The sequence below is a fragment of the Carassius carassius genome, chromosome 28, assembly GCF_963082965.1.
Source record: "Carassius carassius chromosome 28, fCarCar2.1, whole genome shotgun sequence".
Taxonomy (NCBI): Eukaryota; Metazoa; Chordata; class Actinopteri; order Cypriniformes; family Cyprinidae; genus Carassius; species Carassius carassius.
The window spans coordinates 12,237,010-12,260,100 of NC_081782.1; the positions used below are offsets into that span (position 1 = coordinate 12,237,010).

Below are 23,091 nucleotides of genomic sequence, written 5' to 3' on the forward strand. Positions count from 1 at the left end.
TTTTCATGTTGTAATCAAATAGAGCAAACCTCTTGTGACTTGCAAACACATCTGAGATGTGAACTTGCAAATGCTATTTTATAATAGCCATGTTCTTTACAGTGCTAAATGTGGTGAAATCTGTGTTTGTTGGCATTGCTAAACAGGTACTGTGTCAAGACATTCACCGGTCACAGAGAGTGGGTGCGCATGGTGCGGCCCAACCAAGACGGGACCCTGATCGCTAGTAGTTCTAATGACCAGACGGTGCGTGTTTGGGTGGTGGCCACAAAAGAGTGCAAGGCAGAGCTGCGTGAGCATGAGCATGTTGTGGAGTGCATTTCTTGGGCCCCTGAAAGCGCCCATCCCACCATCCTAGAGGCGACTGGCTCAGAGGTGAGAGCACAGTGAAAATAGCATTTGTAATGGCAAATATGCAAAAAATATATATATATTTTCAGTAATTGTTGATGCTTTCTGAAGCTGCTTACATTAACAGTTCTTTTCAATGAACCCACTATACTATTGCCAATAGTCATTAGACCTTTTTTTGCCCACAAAACTGTACCTTAATTTTTAATTTTAGTTTTATTGTAAATGAAAATCATACTTAGGATTCTACTTGTACTGTTATGGTAATTCGTAATGAATACAGTAAAATATCAGGTAAAAAGAATTTCTAAAAGAAGTCTACACAGAGGTCGAAAGAAACCAGCTTTTAGATGCTATTAAAGGTCAACCCATTTCCCCCCACTTCTTTTAACCTTGCATTTAAAAAAAAAAAACAAGAAAAAAGGTTTGAATCAATGGCTCTTTGTTTGTATAAATCTATCTTTTGTGCAGATATTTGGAGATTTGTATTGGTCTCTTCTTTTCTGTGCCCTTTAAATACATTTTGATGGGTTCTTTGATTCTTATCTAAATTTGTCATGTACAATGGTTTGAAATAGTCTGAAATGACATCGGTGGTATTGGCTAATGGCCTAAGGTGACGAAAGTACCATTTTATTTTAATTTTTTTTTTTGCTTGTCTTATGATCAACTGTGTCCAATTTCATCTTTATCTGATGAAGCATTAGCCATCACAGCATGTGGAATACAGCCTTTAGCCCTTGCAGTAATTGCTATTGTTGTGTAGAGGTAACTTTCTCCTTAAAAAAATGAACATATTTAGTCATTCATCTTTGAACTTGTAGAACCTGTTCAGGTGAAATTAAAACGGTCTCTTGACACCAGGTTGGACACCAGGTAGCACTGTCACAGATGTTAATTACAAAGCCTTGTATGTCATTACAGCAGCTTTGTCTAAAGGTACAAATGTGCCTGAACACACTTGCCTGAGCATGCCAGCCTCTCAGCAAGAGCAATTTTGTTTTTAATGTGTCTATTCGCACTCCCCCTCAAGCAGAGTTGGCCTTTTATGGAGGGGGAATAATAGATAAGGCCTTGAATGTAATAACCATCCATTCTTCTCAGAGCTATCTAAATGCATTATCACCCCAAACACCCCTCTGCTCTTGTTATATCCCCTTTTTCATTGACTGCACAAGATGTGTAATGGCTCTCAGTTCTCTATTTTGAGGTGTGGTATCTAAAAAAACAGTAATTCATCAGAGTGCTGTTATGACTGTTAGTCTCAGCTGCCTCCAATGATGCTGTTTGAGGTGCATCAGTCTTAATAAAGCTGTGTCTGTAACCTTGTTGTGGGTTAAAGACTTTCCCATACACTATTGCATTCTTCTAGGAAGAGCCATAAATATTTTTGATGTTATATATCAGTGTTGGGGAAACTGCTTTAATATTATTTTCTGACACAAAACCAATGTTTTTAGAATTAATGTTTTCATTGAGATAACAGGATAAGACATAAACTGACACTAATTATAAATAGAATGTAGAAATGCTTCATATTTTTGCCATTTTGTTTTTTTCTGCCAGACCAAGAAGAGCGGGAAACCTGGTCCTTTCCTGTTGTCTGGTTCCAGAGACAAGACTATCAAGATGTGGGATGTGAGCACTGGCATGTGCCTTATGACACTGGTGAGTCAGTCTGATAAAATTACTGTGCAGAGTTTGACTTTGAGAAGCTTTATGGTTTTGTCTGAATCTGAAATGTTTTGATTGGTGCCGTCTTCAGGTTGGCCATGATAACTGGGTGCGTGGGGTTCTTGTGCATCCTGGAGGAAAGTTCATCGTGAGCTGTGCTGATGACAAGACTTTGAGGATCTGGGACTACAAAAACAAGCGTTGCATGAAGACCTTGAGTGCCCATGAACATTTTGTTACCTCTCTGGGTAAGCAGTCGTATAAACACTCACTGGTTTCTGAAATGCTAATCAGATGTTTTGATGACCAAGTAAGGGTAAAGATGCCTTTTAAAAGAGTACAGCACATCCTCACATCCTCAGTGATTTCTCATATTAAGATCAAGTTTGTTGCTCTACAAAAGTTAGTCCTGTCAGCCGTTGGCAGCACACTGAACCCTCCAGTCTTTTAACTGCCAGAGTCCAGATCTTTTCAGTGGATCAAGGAACTGAAGCTCTCTAGAGATACTTGGATGTTATTCAGCCAGTTCCCCTGTAGGCTTCTTTGAAGCTTCAAACTTGCTTTTAAAAGCACTTCAGTACACAGCACTCGTCTTCCAGACTATTGATTTGAAATGATGGTTTTGGTATGAATAGAGAACGGAGTGTTTGTTTGAGGCTTCAGGTCTCTTGACAATGGTTGAGCTTGTGAATCCTGCTATTTGAAGTGTTTTATGTATGTTTTAAAAGTTGAAATGTGTCAATTCTGTGGCATGAGCATCACCAAATGGAACAAACAAGATTTTCCCTCCCCTTCCATTGGTCCAGTGATCAGGTATTGGCTGAGCTAATGCTGCCATTTTGGACTGATCACAGTTTGAGGGAAAAATTTGACATTTACACAGTATCTCATTATATCAACCAATATGTTTTTTTTTTTTTTGGCAAATATTGCCAGAATTGGGCAGCACTAAGAACGACGGCCAATTCAGTTTGGTTAATCACTAATCTTTATACAATATGAGTTCAACTCTGTGTGCCTAAATTACTGTCTCTCATCTCTCCACAGATTTCCACAAATCGGCTCCGTATGTTGTCACTGGCAGCGTAGATCAAACAGTAAAAGTGTGGGAGTGTCGCTGATCGTACCCGCAGGACCTTTCACAACACCTCCATGCTCCCCCCACCCCCCGGACCCCTTCTACTTCCCCCTCAGCTTCCTCCTGTTCTTCTGGATGCACTCGAACACCACGGTTATCACCCACCAAGCTCCGGTTCAATAGCGTGTCCTTTTATGTAAATTATTCATGATGTAGATCGAGCTATTAAATGAAAATGAAAAAAAAAAAAAAAAAAGAATTCTTGCATGGTGAATCCAAAACTGTATACTGTAAATTTACATAATGTTGTCTAGAAGTACCATAGGTTTAACACGGGCTGATCTTTCACTCAGCTTGACCTACCGAAGGCAGAAGCTGACTGGGTTAAATGTAGGGCACTAAACTGATAATTTAATGACAGTGTCTGATTAATTTTGTCTAATTTTTATTTAGATTTGTTTTTGTTTTTTTTGTTTTTTTTTTCACTGTCTTAGTCTGTTTGTGCCTAGCTTGGAGACCTTTCAAGGGGCAAAGGCTACAGAACCAACCTATAATGCTGAGGTGGAGAGTTGATCTGATCGTCTATGGGGCTTGTTATCAAAGTTATTCTGTAGCTTTGTTACATCACTTCTGGAGTGTACTTACCATTCTCTTTTTGTGGATTTAGATAACATTTAATGGTTGCATCTATGAACGTTTCATGTGTTTTGTCTGGAAACCTTTGGGAATAAATCTTTGTACGCTTGTCATGACACGTCCTACTGAGAAGTACAATCCCAGAGACATGACTTTACACTGTAAGAAAGAATTGTGCTTAATTATAGGAGTGAATTTATACAAAACTCCTGCATTCAAAAAGCCATGCTGCATAGTGGGCATCAAGAGCGGTTTTTTTTTTTTGCCCTGAATCAAAGATGGCTTTAGTGAAGATTTGGATTTTGACCTCAGTGGTCAGTTGAGTCTGTCTACTCGAGAGCACTGTAACCGTTGCCTCTATGAAGCACTTGATTTGGCCCCTATGGCAGTTACGATGAGATTTGAATTCACAGAAGACATTTGATTCAAAAAATCGCAATCCTCAGTTTGGACCTAAGGTGCAAAGCATGGCAAGGGCTCAAAGTTTCCTCTCATCAGGGGGATGTGCAAAAATCTGTCCTAAAAGGCTGCGTGCAAAGATTTCTATGGTGGAACGATGGGCTACACTCAATACTGTGGGAAGCTCAATCTTATAATAAATCTACAAACTAATGATCTGCGACTGCTATTGTAAAGGGATCTTCATACTGTGGACCATGGCTGAATATCCCTAAATTAACCACAGGTGCTCAAGCCATTACTTTAGTGTGATGAGTGGCACCTTCTCTGCTCTATCTCTTATTAAATGTATAAATAAATACACAATGGGAAATGATTTGATAAAATCCTACACATGGAGATAAACCATTCCATATCTTTTAAGGAGAAAATATGCCTTTTGACTTAGTGCGAAGACAAAAGAAATTGAATTCAATTGCACATACCTGCTATTGTTAGATCTTCGGTCACATTGGACCGAAAGGTTTTAAGTGATGTAAGGCTTCAAAATGCATTAATGGTTATTTTAATTAGCATTTTCATTCCAATGCAATTATATAATAAAGAATTTACTGCTTAACCATGCTATTATCAAGCGATTTCCTGTTGTGTGTGTACTGGATGTACCTACTGCTGCTGAAAATCTGATAGTGACTAGTCTGAGATCTGTACCTGTCCACATAGCACTGCTGCATGTAAACGTACTGACGATTTAGCTGTCTGGTGGGGAACAGTTGGCCGCGTTTGATATCTTTTAGAAAATATATACTTTAGTATGTTGCACCATGATTGGTTAATGAAGCTTGACGCCCTACCAGATAGGTCAGCTGGCATGCTAACTGTGGTCCGCTCAGTATGTGGTATTAGAGGCCGATCTGTGTGTGCTTGTATGAAGGAAGATGACGACTTTAATTCGCTATGGGATTGTGGCAGACTGAGCAACACAAGGGAGAAGTGCCCATCACAAGAAAAAGCACCAGTGATGCCTCCTTGAGTTTCTTGATTTAGATGCTCTTGACAGTGTAATGCAGCTTAGAAATAGATTCAGATGTACTGGAGCTGTAAACCTGAACCAAAAAAAAAAGGTAATTTTGGACAAAAAATCTTGCTCAATCTCAGTCTCATCATTTGTAATTTAAACGTGCATTTACATTGTCTAGAGTTTATTACCCTCCATAAGCAGCACTACTCCCTTACGATTGGCTTTCCTCAAGACCTTAAGAAAAAGGTCTTTCTTGGTTTGACAATGATGGTGTCCTGTTTTTGTGTCCAGAGGAGAAAGTTTGCCATTCGCAGGTCCCAAGCAATCCCACTGCTGCACACACTGGATGGGTTCATGTACAGACAGACTTGTGGAGGTCCTGTCTGTAGCTCCATCCTCCAGCCACAGGTCTATCATCAGCTGTTACTTTGTGAATAGATTGGAGGCTTCAGACTTCACAGCTTGAATGGGACTCTTTGCTTTTTATGGTATCACTGTTCACACAGCCAATTGTTAACAATATATCTGGATGTTATTGTTTGCAACATAATTAAAGGAAAAATATGAATGTTTTGTCTGTTTGTAGTGATGCTGTATGGAGTCAAACATGGAAGTGACACTGGTTCCAGTTCATTAAATATTCAGCACTGTAAAGATTGCACTTCAAAATTAGTCTTATAGGTTACAGAAGATGGAATTTTTTTTTTCCAACTTATTCAATCATATAGTTTAATTTTAAATGACTAGAAAAAAATCATGCAAATTCTGACAGTTATACAATCTAAAAATTGTCCATTAAAAAAATATTAACATGTTAATAAACCAGTAACAAATTGAAAAGAATGTGAAAATATAATGCAATAAAGTTATAAGTAGTTTTAAACTAACTTCAAGAGGTGAATTTTTAGGTCACAAGCTATTTTAGTTTGTGAATATAATATTTGCCAGTACATTTTTGAATTGCCTTACTATAATTTTTTTTTTCTGTAATCGTCTGTAAGCGATTTTTTTTTTCATTTACAAATGCGTAAATATAAAGGAACTTTAATAAACACTAGAAAAAAAAACACGGGAAAAGTGATAATAAATTATAAATAATAATAAACCATTACAATAGTTAATGACATATAAAATACATTTAAATTGCATCAACAACAAAAAGTATGCTAATGGGGAATCTCGAAATAAGCGCAAGATTTTTGTTCTTTCTGATATGAAATTATAGTACTAACACGATTCTATGACGCCATATGTGTGCGCCGGCGCAGAATTGTTACTAAAGCGGGAACTCTGGAATGAACACTTGAACGTTGGGACAACGTGAGATTTGCCAATAACAGCCGAGAGCGCTGACCACTGAGAAACTACAGAAGCTTTCGTTCATCGGTATTTATCTGTTTTTCCGATCTATCGAAACGGTAGAGTGTCGCGTGTGCTGTTTGTTACAGATGTATGTTTGCAGTGTGTTGTCCGGTGAATAAGTTAGCTGTTTGGCTAACGTTACTCTCTTAGCATATCTCAAGAGATTTAGTCCTGGACACGTTTTAATACTTCACAATTTATTACATTACACACAGAGAATATGTTGTTTGTAAATAGACACAGTCTGCAATAACAGCACATGTGTAACGCACTTTAATTCATGCACATTTAAAAGAAGACTTAAAGCAACAGTTCACATAAATCAAACGTCTGTCGTGATTTACTCACCCTCATGTTTTTCCAAACCTGTATGACTTTCTTCTGTGTAACAAGATGTTTGGGACAATATCAGGGACTGACAGTATCAGTTTTCATTGACTCTCATGACACCATTTATCCACACAATGAAAATGAATGGTGACTGCAGCGGTCTTTCTGCCTAAATAATATCACTATTTGAATACGTCCATACATGTTTGGAACAATGTGAGGGTGAATAAATAGTTTTAGTGTGGGTGTTAACTAGCCCTAGCCCTTTGAAACGGGTGTCATGTTCAATCTGTTTTGTTGCAGAAGGTATGGCGCTGAATAAATCCATGCATCCTCGAAACCGTTATAAGGACAAACCTCCGGACTTTGTGTATCTGGCCTCTAAATATCCCGAATTCCAGAAGCACGTGCAGACCACACTGACCGGCAGAGTGACGTAAGTCATGTTGTGTTTTAGCATTTTTAACGCGTCAAATGACTTTGCTCGTGGAAGTATGACGTAAGTCATAAGACATAAAAGTGTTGTTTTGTCCAAGCATTGTGAAAGGAAAAAAAGACTGATCTGTTTCAAAAGACAATTTTTTTTTTCTGTGATCTACAGGAGCAACAATAATGTACATTTAATGTATAAACACCAAATACACAAAATATTGTTTTGTTTCATAAGTGTCATATGACCACTTTACCGTTTTTGAAAGAAGTCCCCAAGACTGCAATTATTTGATCAAAAACAAACTGTTAAAACAGCGATATTGTGAGATATTATTACAATTTAAAATGTCTGTTTTCTATTTTTAGATATTTAAAAATTTAGTTTATTCCTGTAATGGCAAAGCTGAATTCTCTGTATCATTACTCCAGTCTTCATTGATCCTTCAGAAATAATTCTATTATGCTGATTTGCTGCTCAAGAAAAATGTATTCTTCTTATAAATGTTGAAAACAGTTGTGCTGCTTAATAGTTTAGTGGAACGGTTGAAACATATTACATTTTTCTCAGGAATCTCTGATGAATAGAAATGTCTGTATTTGATGCATTTAAAATATAAATATTTTCTAACATTTAAATGTTTTAAATGAAATTACTGTCACTTTTGAATTTAGTGCATTCTTGCAGAGTAAAAATATTATTTTTTTCCATAGAAATATTACTTGTTTTTTTTTGTTTGTGATTTTATTTTATTTTTTTCTCCAGACACTACATTGACAAAATAAATTTGATTTTATATATATATATATATATATATATATATATATATATATTAGGGGTGTAACGGTTCACAAAATTCACGGTTCGGTTCGATACAATACACTGGTGTCACGGTTCGGTACGTTTTAGATACAGCAAAAAGAAAAAATTAGCAGATAAATTTCCTTGATTTTTATAAAAATGTTTTATTTATTAAAACTAACAAAGTATGTTGTTTTTTTTTTTACATTGAACAATGATGGAGCTATTCTTTACCCATCTTCTATAGTGTTTTCTTAGCAGCATACTGTATAAAACAAAAACAGCTCCTTATAAAAAAAAATGAAAATGTTATATTAGTTATGAACAAATACAAAGATGTAACTTTTTATATGGAACTCTATAACTCTTTATATTGAGTGTGTTTTTACTCAATTGGTTCTCTATAGGGCTTATGTTTTTTGGAACAAAGCAGGAATTACGGTCTGTCTGAAATGGGCTCGTGAAGGAATATTGTAACGGGGGCTCAATTACATTAAGCCTGTTCTTAAAACCTACGTTTTCCACTACAGCACAGTTACTCATTGCGCGGCTCGTCAAGCTGTAACTGGCGGCTCGCATAGTAGCTTACAGTATCACACTGCCACTTGCCTTCAGAGCATGTGAGGCGGGAGCGAGCGGGCGGATCTTGGACAGAGCGCAGACCGGCAATTTCAAAAGGACGGTGGACGGAGCGTTGCATTTCCCGCTCCAATTTCGCTCTGCTCACACCACGAGTCTGAAGCATGCTCATTCAAGCCTGACCCTGAATCCATTAGTCTTGCACAGTCATCAACAGTAGACTATTTTCAAGCAAAACTCGGTTCAATAATGGAGTTCAAAAAGTAAAATGAGAATTCATACAGGTGTAGCCTATCAATATAAGTCGCACTAAGACTGCTTTAAAACTTTCACTGAGACCTCAAACAGAAAGCACAAAGCCTGTCTTTAAATTTGATTTCGTTTTGTATTAATTGTATCTTAATTTTAATCAAGGTTTCATCAACCAATTGTCTGGATTTAATAAGAAGTAAATAGAAAATAGATAACCACGATACGAAGGAGCCGGTGTGAACCTGGAGTTTGTCTCATTGACAGGGGCGATTCTAGGATTTTGATTTTAGGGGAGCTCAGCCCCCAATAAGGGTATGATTTAAAAAATATTATTTGACTATTAGGGTAGGGTGGTATGCTACTAACCTAACTGCAATCCACTATTCCATTGTATTCCCTGTATTTCATATATGGGAGTAGGAGTACTGACTGAGCCATATACAACACTGTAATAAAAAAATAATTATTGGATGTGACCACTAGAAAATAGGGAATGTCGATTTTTTTTTTTTTTTTACAATGAAGACCTCCTGATTCATTCACTGTACAAACACATGCACACTTGTTTCCAGTACAAACACAACATTTTACTGTTTGCATTTCTATGCTCACATACAAACCTCAGATAGGATTTTTTCCTTTGACGATACCACTGCTTTTTCTTATAAAATGTATACAGGGAAATTGGCAGACAATTAAAACAATGTCAGGGTTCAATGACTGAAATGAATCTTGGGAACACAGTGGTATTGTGTGTGTGAGAGGCTGTCTACGTTCTATTCTCACCTGACTGTGGCTCATTTGCAGACCTACTCCCGCACGACAAGAAAAAATGTTGTATATCCATCTACAATGAAATATTAATTATTTTAGTTTTTGAGCTTTTTAGCCTTTATAATCAACAGTACGTTGGATATTCATAAAGTCACCCCATGAAAATTGATGTCATTAAGTATTTTAACTAACCAGCTAATATTAATTTAAGAATATAGACAAACCATGTATTAATGTAATTGTCTATTGGCAATATGATTAATCTGTTCTATATTTATTTCTATTTATTAAAAATAACAACATGAATTATCAATTCGCCACTTCTATAAATCAAGTACAAATCTAGTATAAATAGTATAAATCAAGAAAATCAAAAATCCCTTTACTCTACGCTTACTCTAATTTATGTATCATGACACTCCTCCTGATTTATTATTACTTAATACAAAACTATATTTAATAATACAAAACAATAACTCCACATTCTCTCTCTGGGCCATCTAGTGCTTTCAGACAATGGTGTGTGTCTTTAATCATTTCTGTGCATGGCTGCATAATGTAATGTCAAAATACATAATATGTCTGTAATTTTAAAAAGTAAATGAAAATAAATCATGATCGTTTTCTGAATCTAAAGTATGTTTTCATGGGTGTTAATCACTTCATTTTTGTAGGAATAAAAAACAACTATCACACAAAGGTGAAGGTGAACACAGCGAAACGTATTGCCGTCCCGTGTGCTCCCAATGCTCCAGTAACATAACATTATGTAAACTGCAATGCATTTATGACAAAGAACTGCACCGATGCAGATGTAATATCATAGCATTAGCAATCTATCAATAAATGCACGCACACACGACACACACCTTGTTCTCTCTGATGTTTGCTCTGCTCGGTGCAGATTGAAAAATGCGCTAAATCCAAGCAGATTCAGATAAGGGGAGGAGCCAAAACTTGACGCAGCTTGCCGCCGTTTCAAATGAGTTTTTTTACAGGGGGCTGAAGCGATCAAAAATGTATTAATCAAATAGTTTTTTAGGGGGGCTGGGCAGAAGCCTAAAAAGGGCCTAGTGACGCCCCTGCTCATGAATGAACCGAAACTCAGCGTATAGCCTACTTGCCTCACAGACCCGACACATAGGCTATATATAAAGCTTGAAATGTCTACTTTTAAACAAAACAATTCAAAACGAAAGAAAACAGACTGCTCTCCCTCCCGTATGAAATGTGCATTTCTCTCAGGCGCGTTCACTACTGCGAAGATCACGAGTCAGCATCTTTCTAGCCGATAGACATAAAAAAAATTAAATGTCGTCTGCTATATTTTACATATTCATAATCATTAATTTTGCCGGTTCGTTGTGACAGCTTTTAGGTGCCCTTAAATGTTACATGAATGCATCAGCACTGAAAACATAGAGATTTTTTTTTCTTTTGGGGGCATTTTGTTTGACATGCATGCCAGCTTTCGCTCATCCCACTATTAAAGTAAATCTTTTCTTAAACGAAAATGTATTGGCCGTGTTATTTCTTTTTTGTGGGATGTCCAATTTATATGTAGAAATGCACATTTGCAAAGGTGACTTAGTATGTTGTCGTAAAAGTGGCTCGCCTTTTGATTTTTCTCTGCCAATGTGGCTCTTGTGAAAAAAATAGTGAGGATCACTGCACTACAGAGTCAGGCGCTCGCTCACTCAGTACACGCTGAAGGCTCGTTGCAAAATGGCTTATGCGTTTAACAGACCAGAAATAGAAGATCCTCCAATAACCAACAGGTCTGGTGTTTGGGTGCACTTTGGATTCCCTGTTAAACGCATTGGCCATTTTGCAACGAGCCTTCAGCATGTATTACTGAGTGAGCGAGCGCCTGACTGAGTAGCCTAACATAAACATATAAGTTGGTGTTTTTTTCTTCTTCGGGGGTGTCAGGGGCGTTGCCTGTTACGTCGTTTGGGTTATTGGGCTACCTTATTGAACGCATATCATTATATTTCACTTTTTTTTTTCCAAATATAATTAATTAGTCCAACGAACCGTTCGGTCCATAATGCGTACCGCGTACCGAACCGAAAGCCTCGTACCGAACGGTTCAATACGAATACGCGTATCGTTACACCCCTATATATATAATTTAGAATAAACTCATTATGACAAAAAAGTTGAATAAAAATAAATCGGATGTTGAGAATAAACTCATTAATTTGAGAAAAAAGTGACAATATTTACACAAGTGAAAATAGCCATTAATTTTATGTAAAAGTATCATATCTTTGCAAAGTGTAAATAGTAGCTAATTAGATTCTATTTATACTTATAATTCACTATTGTTGTACATGAACAGGACGTGATAATAACAGTGTAAATGATTTTAATTAAAATTATTAAATGCAACCCTCTACAGACACCTTGGCAATTGAATTGCCATTGGCTAGTAAAGGAAGAAAAGTGAGTTTGACAAGAAATTGATTCAAACCCTTGTCGACCGCATCATAAGCTACAATAATTTGTTAAATTAAATTAATAGTTAAATTAAAGTTCATTAATCAAAAAGCATGTCTAATTAATTAAAACCATGAAACTTATACATTTTCACATCAATTTAATAAAAGTTAAACAAAAATTGTTAAAAATACATGTTTAGGGCCGTATGAAATGTTTAAATTTTATTGTTACAAAATTCTGTGTTTTAGTATGTATGATTATTTGAATCCCATAAAACAACTTAATTTTGTTTATTTTTATTTATTTATTTATTTTTTTATTAAAGTAGCCTTATGATTTTTTTCCCCCTCAGAAATTCTGTTTTGTGTATTTTTCTGGTTATCAAATGAAGGCACAAAACAATAATTTCATTTATCTTTTAATTATTGAAAATTAAGCAAACTGTATTTTTTTTGTCAAAAAATGGGGATTTACTATTAAAATTAAAACGGAAGAAATGTTGTGTGATAATTACATAAAAATAATGTTTCATTTTAGTAGTAGAAGTAGACTATGTACATTCTATTGAAAAATAGATCAATCAAATCAAATTATGTTGACTGATTGCCGTGAATATCTTTACAGTTCTGAATATGTGATATGAAGCTAGTTATATCCAATTTAAACAGTCAAATGCTCTCAGAGTAGCTCTGTATATGTTGTGCATGTGTTAACGTTACATTAGTGAGACAGCAGACGCTGAAATCACAGCGAGAGTCAGGCACACTTCAGAACATGTGCAGTAATTTATACAGCACGTCTGCGCTATTCATTAACAGAGACACAAAGAACATGCAGGATTCATGTAGTGAAGATACTAGTACATATCACGATTTAAGAATAATTACCTACTTTTGTGTAATTCATTCAAAATTTGACAAATTCCATGACATTCCACGTTAAACTGTGAATTAGGTTTTTATGACTGGATTCCGTGATTCCATCCACATTTTTCACTTCACGAAAATCATAGTCAAGTCAAGTCAAGTCACCTTTATTTATATAGCGCTTTAAACAAAATACATTGCGTCAAAGCAACTGAACAACATTCATTAGGAAAACAGTGTGTAAATAATTCAAAATGATAGTTAAAGGCAGTTCATCGTTTAATTCAGTGATGTCATCTCTGTTCAGTTAAATAGTGACTTGATTGCATTTATTTGCAATCAAGTCAACGATATCGCTGTAGATGAAGTGACCCCAACTAAGCAAGCCAGAGGCGACAGCGGCAAGGAACCGAAACTCCATCGGTGACAAAATGGAGAAAAAAACCTTGGGAGAAACCAGGCTCAGTTGGGGGGCCAGTTCTCCTCTGACCAGAAGAAACCAGTAGTTCAGTTCCAGGCTGCAGCAAAGTCAGATTGTGCAGAAGAATCATCTGTTTCCTGTGGTCTTGTCCTGGTGCTCCTCTGAGACAAGGTCTTTACAGGGGATCTGTATCTGGGGCTCTAGTTGTCCTGGTCTCCACTGTCTTTCAGGGCAGTAGAGGTCCTTTCTAGGTGCTGATCCACCATCTGGTCTGGATACGTACTGGATCCGGGTGACTGCAGTGACCCTCTGATCTGGACACAGACTGGATCTGGTGGCTAAGGTGACCTCGGAATAAGAGAGAAACAGACAAATATTAGCGTAGATGCCATTCTTCTAATAATGTAGCAAGTACATCAGGTGTTATGGGAAGTGTTCCCGGTTCCGGTTTACCTAATTAATGCAGCCTAAAAATCCTTTAACGGATTTGGATATTAAAAGCATATTAGTATGTTATGTGTAAGCCAGGTTAAAGAGATGGGTCTTTAATCTAGATTTAAACTGCAAGAGTGCGTCTGCCTCCCGAACAATGTTAGGTAGGTTATTCCTACCTGGAGTTTAGGCGCCAAATAGGAAAAGGATCTGCCGCCTGCAGTTGATTTTGATATTCTAGGTATTATCAAATTGCCTGAGTTTTGAGAACGTAGCGGACGTAGAGGATTATAATGTAAAAGGAGCTCATTCAAATACTGAGGTGCTAAACCATTCAGGGCTTTATACGTAATAAACAATATTTTAAAATCTATACGATGTTTGATAGGGAGCCAGTGCAGTGTGGAAGCGTGCAGAACAACCACCCAATAAAGCATTACAATAATCTAACCTTGAGGTCATAAATGCATGGATTAACATTTCTGCATTTGATATTGAGAGCATAGGCCGTAATTTAGATATATTTTTGAGATGGAAAAATGCAGTTTTACAAATGCTAGAAACGTGGCTTTCTAAGGAAAGATTGCGATCAAATAGCACACCTAGGTTCCTAACTGATGACGAAGAATTGACAGAGCAACCATCAAGTCCTAGACAGTGTTCTAGGTTATTACAAGCAGAGTTTTTAGGTCCTATAAGTAACACCTCTGTTTTTTTCAGAATTTAGCAGTAAGAAATTACTCGTCATCCAGTTTTTTATATCGACTATGCATTCCATTAGTTTTTCAAATTGGTGCGTTTCACCGTGCCTCGAAGAAATATAGAGCTGAGTATCATCAGCATAACAGTGAAAGCTAACACCATGTTCCCTGATGAGATCTCCCAAGGGTAACATATAAAGCGTGAAGAGTAGCAGCCCTAGTTCTGAGCCTTGAGGTACTCCAATACTGCACTTGTGATCGATATGATACATCTTCATTCACTGCTACGAACTGATGGCGGTCATATAGGAACAGGAAGTAGAGAAAACACTGTCCCACAGTGACACCCGCAGTCAATGTGTGACATAGGGCCCTAAGACACTATTTGACACTTTCAAATGAGATTAAATGAACCTGACTCTGCATATTAACTTTATCTCAAATTTTTTCTTGAAATTTAGCAACTTTAATCTCTCGATGGTTTATTGCTTGGCCCTAATCCTCTTCTGTACAAAGGTAAAGATCTACCACATCAATAATATATATATATATATATATATATATATATATATATATATATAAATTCCAGTACTGATTAAATCCCACCCTACACATTTTTTTCCTTTATCATTACATAATAATAACATCATAACATTACAAAGGCCATCTTTTAAAATGCCAATCACTTTATCACATCACTGTTCCTAATAAATAAATGAATATAAATTTTAGATAGTATTCAATGCTCACAAACTGGTATGTTGATGTCTGCTAGATTGCATGTAGTCTCAGAGGAGTCAGTCAGCAGACTTCTGCTTTGGCTTTGTAAAGGGAGATGAGTTATTTGTGGATCAATAATCACATTGGCGCAGTATTTAAGGCCTGTCCCATTGAAGCGGCTGCTATGATTGGATGAGTTTCCTGCTGTGACTGTCGATACTCAGCAGCGCATCCAGAGCTCCAGGGGAGGGACGCAGTTCGTGCTGTTGTCAGAAAATGAACTTGACATGCAGCATTTCTCTCTGGGAAAATTGCCTGTGTTTTTTCCCCTCTTCACAGTCTTTTTTTTTTTTTTAGCCCCACTTGCAAGATTAGTTTTCAGTCTAATGGGAATCATCTTAGCAAACGCCCTACAGTCATATGTCTGAGGCTGAACATCTTGGGTGTTTTTTTTTTTTTTTTGCCAAGTCTCCATATTTCCAGTCAGTCCCACTTGGTTGTGCACCGTTACCGTTGACCTTGCCAAGAGGTGTGTGCTTCTCTCTCCACTGAGCGAAACCTCCCAAAGGCATCAGAGGGTAGTGCATGCAAATCAACGGTTGTGCCTACAGGGTTTAGCTTAAAGAAACAGCGCAATGTTCTGCTCAGTGAAGTTTTGACAGGAGCAAAGGTCTCAGCCTCTGGGAGTTTAACGCTTGAGGTGCCAGAGGCCAGTATCTCAGATCTCTTGGGTATTCTTCTGTTTTGTACAAGCTTAGGTCTCTGGAAACTCTTATCAGTCTTAGCCAAGCCTGAGGATTTGTATAACAGGCTCAGTTTTTACAGGCGCAGCCTCCATCATTATTTTACTGTTTTGGGCCCGTTTTGGCATCTGAAAGAAAGACTGTGATTATGCATGCATGAGAGGAAGCAGGAATCTCGGATGCTTCTTTTTGATACTGGGATGTTTCCTGCTTATATCTTTGGGAAAGCACTGCAGATGTGCACTACAGAGCTGTGGAGTGGCAGGTGGAAAGGGGCACAAAAGCATCCTGGAGTGGAAGAATGCCTCAAGTGTTTGAGAGGTGGAGAGCAGGAGATTGTAATTGGGACACAGTCAGACGGTGTGTGTGGTTGTGATGGTGACTCTGTTTCAGAGTATTGTCTCTGATTGTTGACTTTTGATCATCATTGAACTGAGAAAGGGCATTGATGATTGACTGACCAATAGGGGTTTTTCAATTGCGAAGATGTCAGTATAAGGAGATCAAGGTGGATGATGAAAAGATTATGAAATTAGTCCACCCAATAATGAAATTTTTTTATTACTCAAAAAAATCATTTATTATTAAAGTTATTCCAAACCTGTATGAGTTTCTTTCTTCTGTTGAACACAAAAGAAGATATTTGGAAGAATGTTGGAAACCAAAAAGTTGACGGTAGCCATTGACCTTATATAGCATTTTTTCTATACTATGGAAGTCGATGGCTACCGTCAGCTATAGCCAGTGTAATTTATTTCTGTGATGCAAAGCTAAACAAGCTTTAATTTAGATGTGATTAATCGCTTGACAGCACTATTTTAAATAAATAATATTTTGTAACATTTCAGTGTCTCTTTTGGCATTTTAAGGTTCTTAACTAAATAAAAGAAATAAGGAGGAGACAGAGCTGTAGTTGTCTTCCCTCGCCCACAGCACCGATCCTGTCTGGTCACGTCACATTTCCTCAGCAGGAGAAGTCATTATAGCGTGACACAGAGAGAGAAAGAAATGTGTGCTTTAGAGAAGCAGAGAAACAAAAGACAGCTGGGTTTAGAGTGGTGTGTTGATAGCCCCAGACTATATTGACGTCTGTGCACCTGGAGAGGCTCAGCTGATAGCATTAGTGTGTCCATCTTTCTGCTGGCTTTTCTCTCAGGTGGGCTGTTAGGTCTGGTCTGAAAAGAGCCCCGTGTTTCCTCACCCTTTGATTCCTAATGATGGTTTTGAAAATCCTAACAAGGGCCCTGGAGCTGTTCGCCTCTGCGGTCTAATTAGCAGGGCTGTCCAGCCTGTCCACCACAAACTCCCTCCTCGGTTAGCGTTTCTTCTTCTTCTGGTCTACAAATCTCTGCTTTGTCATTTTGCTAGTGCATATATAGAGCATTCAAATCTCTCTTTATCTTTAACTCTGTAAATCTATGTTGTCATATGAATAATGATTTGATGTATTTATTGTTTATCATTCTATATTGGATATTATATATTAACTGATATTGAATATTTAATTGTTCATGATTAATTTGACTATTTCTAAATTATCACTTTTGATGTCATTTTAACGTTAATTTTTAAAATGCTTATAATTTAATAACACTGTTAAATGTATCTTTAGCAAATGTCAAAATAAACATATATTTTTTATACTCTACATAACCTTTCAGTGCCTAAATTTAAATTCTAACATTTTTAATATATAAATATTTGTAATAAATATCAAAATTAAAACCAAAAACTTTTGAAATGTTTTACTGTACATGAAATGAATCTAGAATATATAGAAAATAGTTGCATTTCAATAAATTAGAATGTTGTGGAAAATTTCTTTTATTTCAGTAATTCAACTCAAATTGTGAAACTCGTGTATTAATTAAATTCAGTGCACACAGACTGAAGTAATTTAAGTCTTTGGTTATTTCAATTGTGATGATTTTGGCTCACATTTAACAAAAACCCACCAATTAACTATCTCAACAAATTAGAATACTTCATAAGACCAATGCAATTTTTTTTTAGTGAATTGTTGGCCTTCTGGAAAGTATGTTCATATACTGTACTCATGACAATATATACTGTTCATGTACTCAATACTCATCTGCATTTTTGGGTCTCTTGTTTCTCATTTCCTTTGGCAATGAATGCCACGGACAACAGGCAGGACGAATGTAAAGATTCAATATATTGGTAAAGACCAATATTTCTGATTATTTATTGGTGTTAAGTTACGTGCACAATGACAAACAGGAGTGCAACATTCTCGAAAAACAATAAGCAGATTGGACTGCCATAACAATGCAAAACATTTACTGAGGGCTTCAACATGGCTGTGTTTACGATTAGACATTTGAACAACAAAAAATCGCATACGGCGATTCTAGCCCGAATCAGTATCTGTATGCATGAGACTGTCTGAATACCGGCAGAATTCACATTTCTGTTGTAAAAAGAGAAACACTGTGTAGAAGTATTATTTGCGGTTATGCGTGTGTGTCCGAAGCTGCAGTTGCTGTGTGACGCGTGTTAAAAAATAAATAAAAAACTTGGACGCGCTCTGAAAAAAGGTCGTTAAAATCAATTTCCTATTTTCGTTTTCGAAACTTGTGCCCGTGTATTGTGTATTATGGTGCCCGATTCCGTATGACTTTGAACAGTGACCGCGAACATTTTGTTTACTGCAGCCACAGTCATCATTACCAGGCGCGAACCGTTCACTCTGACAGTGAATGAGAGTATGAGACGAAGCGAACGCACACAGGCCATAGTGTGACATCCGTGTAAACATAGATGACGTCACTGAAGAACGTAGCCTTCGTTTGTATGTAGGCCTAGGCAATGTATATGTAAGTAATTTTACAATACTTACTAAAATATAATTAATACTATTTTGTTGCTTTTGTATTAGTTGTTTGAAGCGTTAAAAAAAAAATTGGTCTGTCTTATCGCAAATGTACAACCGGCAAGTCGTCAAACTAAAAGCAAAAAAATTAAATAATATAGTCGGTCCTAAAGTGACAGGGTCGGTCGGGTTACGGCAAACAAGAATATTTTTAAGGATGGCCTTACATTAGATATTCTTTTCGTTGTGGTGCTGTATATTCAGCTGAATAGAGGTTTTTTTTGGACCAGTGGTCTGTGATTAAGAAATGTGGTGCATAAACACCAGATCAGCTCAGATCCTCATTTGTTCCTCATGACTTATGCATGATTGATCGCTTTGATCAAGCCAACAATGACCACATTTATCCAGGTGGATTAAGTTAACAAAGATCTGGGTCAGATGCAACCATAACAAGGACATTTGAAGTGACCACATTGGTCTTAACTGTGAAAGAGGCTTTGTTCAGTTACATTTAAATAAAAATGTTTTACATTCTTTTATTTTTTTATTTTTTTATATATCTCTTGGCATTGATTGCTAAAGAATTGTTACATTCGGCATTTCGGGACAGGGCTTCTTGTCTTTTTGATCAGGTGAGCCATGTCCATTACAGATGTCTGGAGTTGTTTATGGCTTGTGTGTGTGCAGTACATGTGTGTTTGTGTGGTCTGACAATCTCAGCATCATTAGGAGGAAATTACATTGTTTACATGTAAAATAATTCTGCAGCAGGTGTTAATGGCACACATTTGCATGTTTTTTCTAATATAAAACTGTAAATCGTTGTGCCATCTGCAGCAGGTGTACGTTACAACACACTTACTATTCGCAACTGTCCCAGACTCCTCATCTCTCTCTCTCTTATTCACTTAAACACTCTTTCTCACTCAGACGCTTTGTTTGATTATGCTCTGATTGCAGTACTAGCTTAGGTGAATTCTGCAGAGTAAAACACTGAATATTGCTTAGTAACTTAAAAATAGTATGTGAAATCAACAGCATTATTCAGACTTCTTTGAAATTGCATCACATTACATTAACTCAGTAGGTGCGTAAATTGTTTAAAAAAAATTGCTGCTTTCCCCATATTTTACATTTTAGCTTACATTAGGGCTGCACGATGTGTCGTTTAAGCATCGATATCGCGATGTACGAATCCACGATAGTCACATCGCAGGATGTGTGATGTACGCTGTCGTAGTTGATCCGTTATTCATTAACTGTACGGGCCAGCTGCTCCCCAGCCCTTGACGAATGTGATTCGCGGATTAATTGCACAGCTTAACCATCATAGAGTGAAAGTTTTGACAGGGCAGAGAGAGAGAGAGAGTGCGCGCGCGAGAGAGAGAGCGAGCGAGCCTCGGCCGCACGCTCATCATCTTCAAACAACACGAGCGCTGTCTTGCTCTCTCTCCCTCGTGCATATTGATCAATTGACACGATGGTGTCGATGTTTAAATCATTTAAAATGAGAATGTAAGTGTGCTCACCCCATTTTTGTTTGTAAGAAAAAAATTGATTAGATTTCATATCGCAATATATATCGCAGAAAAATAAAATATCGCAATGTCATTTTTTTCCCAATATCGTGCAGCCCTAGCTTACATGTAAAGTTAATCTTAAAAAAAAAACACTATTACTGTAAATGTAATATTTAGTAGACCTTAAAATGAATTTCATAGTTGTGATGGCTAAATTCACTTGTAGCATTTAAAATTAACTTATTTTTTAGATTATAAAATTTATATGCAGTATTTAGTATAGAATTTTAATCTAAACTATCAGTTATCGCTCATAACAATTACTGTATAAGTCAGTCGAGTGCATGGATAATTTTTTTACTTGCATCTTTAATTCAGTAGGTGTCACTCAGGTATTTTGAAAACATCTATATATTTTTTTTAATATTTTCAGAAATATAATGTTATATAGCCTAACGTGGTGCAGAAATATAATGTCTGATTACATAGTGAGGAACGAGATATCTCATACATATATATATATATATATATATATATATATATATATACATACAGTACAGACCAAAAGTTTGGACACACCTTCTCATTCAAAGAGTTTTCTTTATTTTCATGACTATGAAAATTGTAGAGTCAGACTTAAGGCATCAAGGGCTATTTGACCAAGAAGGAGAGTGATGGGGTGCTGCGCCAGATGACCTGGCCTCCACAGTCACCGGACCTGAACCCAATCGAGATGGTTTAGGGGTGAGCTGGACCACAGACAGAAGGCAAAAGGGCCAACAAGTGCTAAGCATCTCTCGGGGAACTGTTGGAAGACTATTTCAGGGACTACCTCTTGAAGCTCATCAAGAGAATGCCAAGAGTGTGCAAAGCAGTAATCAAAGCAAAAGGTGGCTACTTTGAAGAACCTAGAATATGACATATTTTCAGTTGTTTCACACTTTTTTGTTATGTATATAATTCCATATATAATTCCACATGTGTTAATTCATAGTTTTGATGCCTTCAGTGTGAATCTACAATTTTCATAGTCATGAAAATAAAGAGAACTCTTTGAATGAGAAGGTGTGTCCAAACTTTTGGTCTGTGCTGTATATGGTAAAAATAAGGTAAAAATCAAACGCATTACATTATGGGATATAGTATTTTATGCAGTTTATCCTTTTTTTTTTTTTCTCTCTACAAATTTTTGGTACATGAAAGCCAATTTGCATAATGTGCACAGTATTACAGAAATAGTCCGTTTGGTAAATTAGTATCACATTTAGTCTCTCTCATCTTCCTGCAATACGTCTAGAGATTTGCCTAAAACCTAAGTGATCTGGTATTTAACCAAAACTTCACAAGTTAGTCCTAATTATCATTTGCTTCTCTTTTTCGTGGTTCCAGACTCCAGACGTTGCCATGCTGTTAGATAAGCTTCCTCATATTACTTTTCTAAGTCTCTCATGCCACAGTTTTGAGGATAGGGTTAATCTGGAAAGAGACACTCACTGAGAGGGATGTGGGTACGACAAGGAATCCGCTCCCCCATCATTTTTCCTCTGCTGCCACTGGAGGAGAAAGATATGAAAGGAGAGGAAAGATTTGGGGCGCAGATGTCATTCAGAGAGAGATTGGATTAGAAGACATGATCCTGAGAGACAACATCCATCAATGGTTCGTGGATGACCTGGAAGAAACTAGGGAGCATTAAAAATTCAGAATAGCCTATAGTGTGACATTGTGAAACCCCAAAAATAAAAAAGTCTGTCATTATTTACCCAATAATACTGTTCCAAACCTATACTTCTGTTCAGAATTTTGGGATTGGTAACAGGGATAGTGTGTGTTTGTAAAGAGGTCTCTTATGTTCACCTAGGCTGCATTTATTTGATCAAAATACAGTAAAATCAATAATATTTTTTAGCAGCCATTACTCCATTCTTCAGGGTCACATGATCCTTCAGAAATCATTTAATATGCTGATTTGATGCTCAAGAAGAAATTATTATTATTAGAGTTGTAAACCGTTATGCCGCTTAATATTTTTTGGGGAAACGGTTGTTCTTTTATTCTTTGATTTATACAAAGTTTGAAAGAACAACATTTATTTGAAATAAAAAATCTTTTGTAACTGATAGTTGTTTTTTTTGTTTGTTTTTTTTAATCAATTTGCATGCTGGCACTGAAGAGAAGAAATTGTTGAATACAAATTTTATTTTTGTTTTCTTTGCACACACAAAAAAATTTCTCTTACCTTTATAATAAGGTGGAACCATTGATCGCACATTGACTATTTTATCAATGTTTTTATTCTGCATTCATAGTATTTTATATGGTGATTTGAAGATTTTGTGTGTGTGTGTGTGTGTGTTCCGTTTAAAAGAGTAAGAGCATATAGGTTTAAAATGACATGAGGTTGAGTAAAACATGACAAAATATATTTTTTGTGCATACTATCCCTTTAATTTGATTCTGTAAATGATCTCTCTGTAGTTTCTAGCTGCAGTAAGAGTAGCATTAATCTCTGCAGCCTGGCAGACAGTGAATTGCATTATTGATGCAGTGGAGGGCTGTCCTGGGTGAGGGTCCTCTGCTGAAATGTTGGGCATAATTGTGGGGTTCAGCCTCAGCTCACTTACAAATGAGATATGGGGACATGGAGGGGCACGTCTCACATCACTCATCTTCTCTGCCGCCTGCTACAGGTCTAATCCTAATTTTAAACTTGCACTCCC

General features: G+C 36.7%; 2 protein-coding genes across 3 annotated transcripts in view; both read left to right on the forward strand.

Moving 5' to 3' along the window:
* Nucleotides 1–3,855, forward strand: part of LOC132107960 (lissencephaly-1 homolog A) — a 42,016-nt gene extending 38,161 nt beyond the window's left edge. The window contains exons 8-11 of the mRNA XM_059514336.1: nt 147–375; nt 1,918–2,019; nt 2,117–2,273; nt 3,073–3,855. Of these exons, the coding sequence (XP_059370319.1) occupies nt 147–375; nt 1,918–2,019; nt 2,117–2,273; nt 3,073–3,146 (562 nt within the window). The 3' untranslated portion in view covers nt 3,147–3,855. The remainder of the gene's footprint in view (nt 1–146; nt 376–1,917; nt 2,020–2,116; nt 2,274–3,072) is intronic.
* Nucleotides 3,856–6,395: 2,540 nt separating this feature from the next.
* The window catches only part of mettl16 (methyltransferase 16, N6-methyladenosine), a 38,334-nt gene continuing 21,638 nt past the window's right edge, over nt 6,396–23,091 (forward strand). Inside the window, exons 1-2 of one of the 2 annotated variants that reach the window (XM_059514337.1) lie at nt 6,396–6,545; nt 7,155–7,287. In XM_059514337.1, coding sequence (XP_059370320.1) covers nt 7,160–7,287 — 128 coding nt within the window. In that variant the 5' untranslated portion in view covers nt 6,396–6,545; nt 7,155–7,159. The remainder of the gene's footprint in view (nt 6,546–7,154; nt 7,288–23,091) is intronic. The other variant, XM_059514338.1, reaches the window with a different exon arrangement.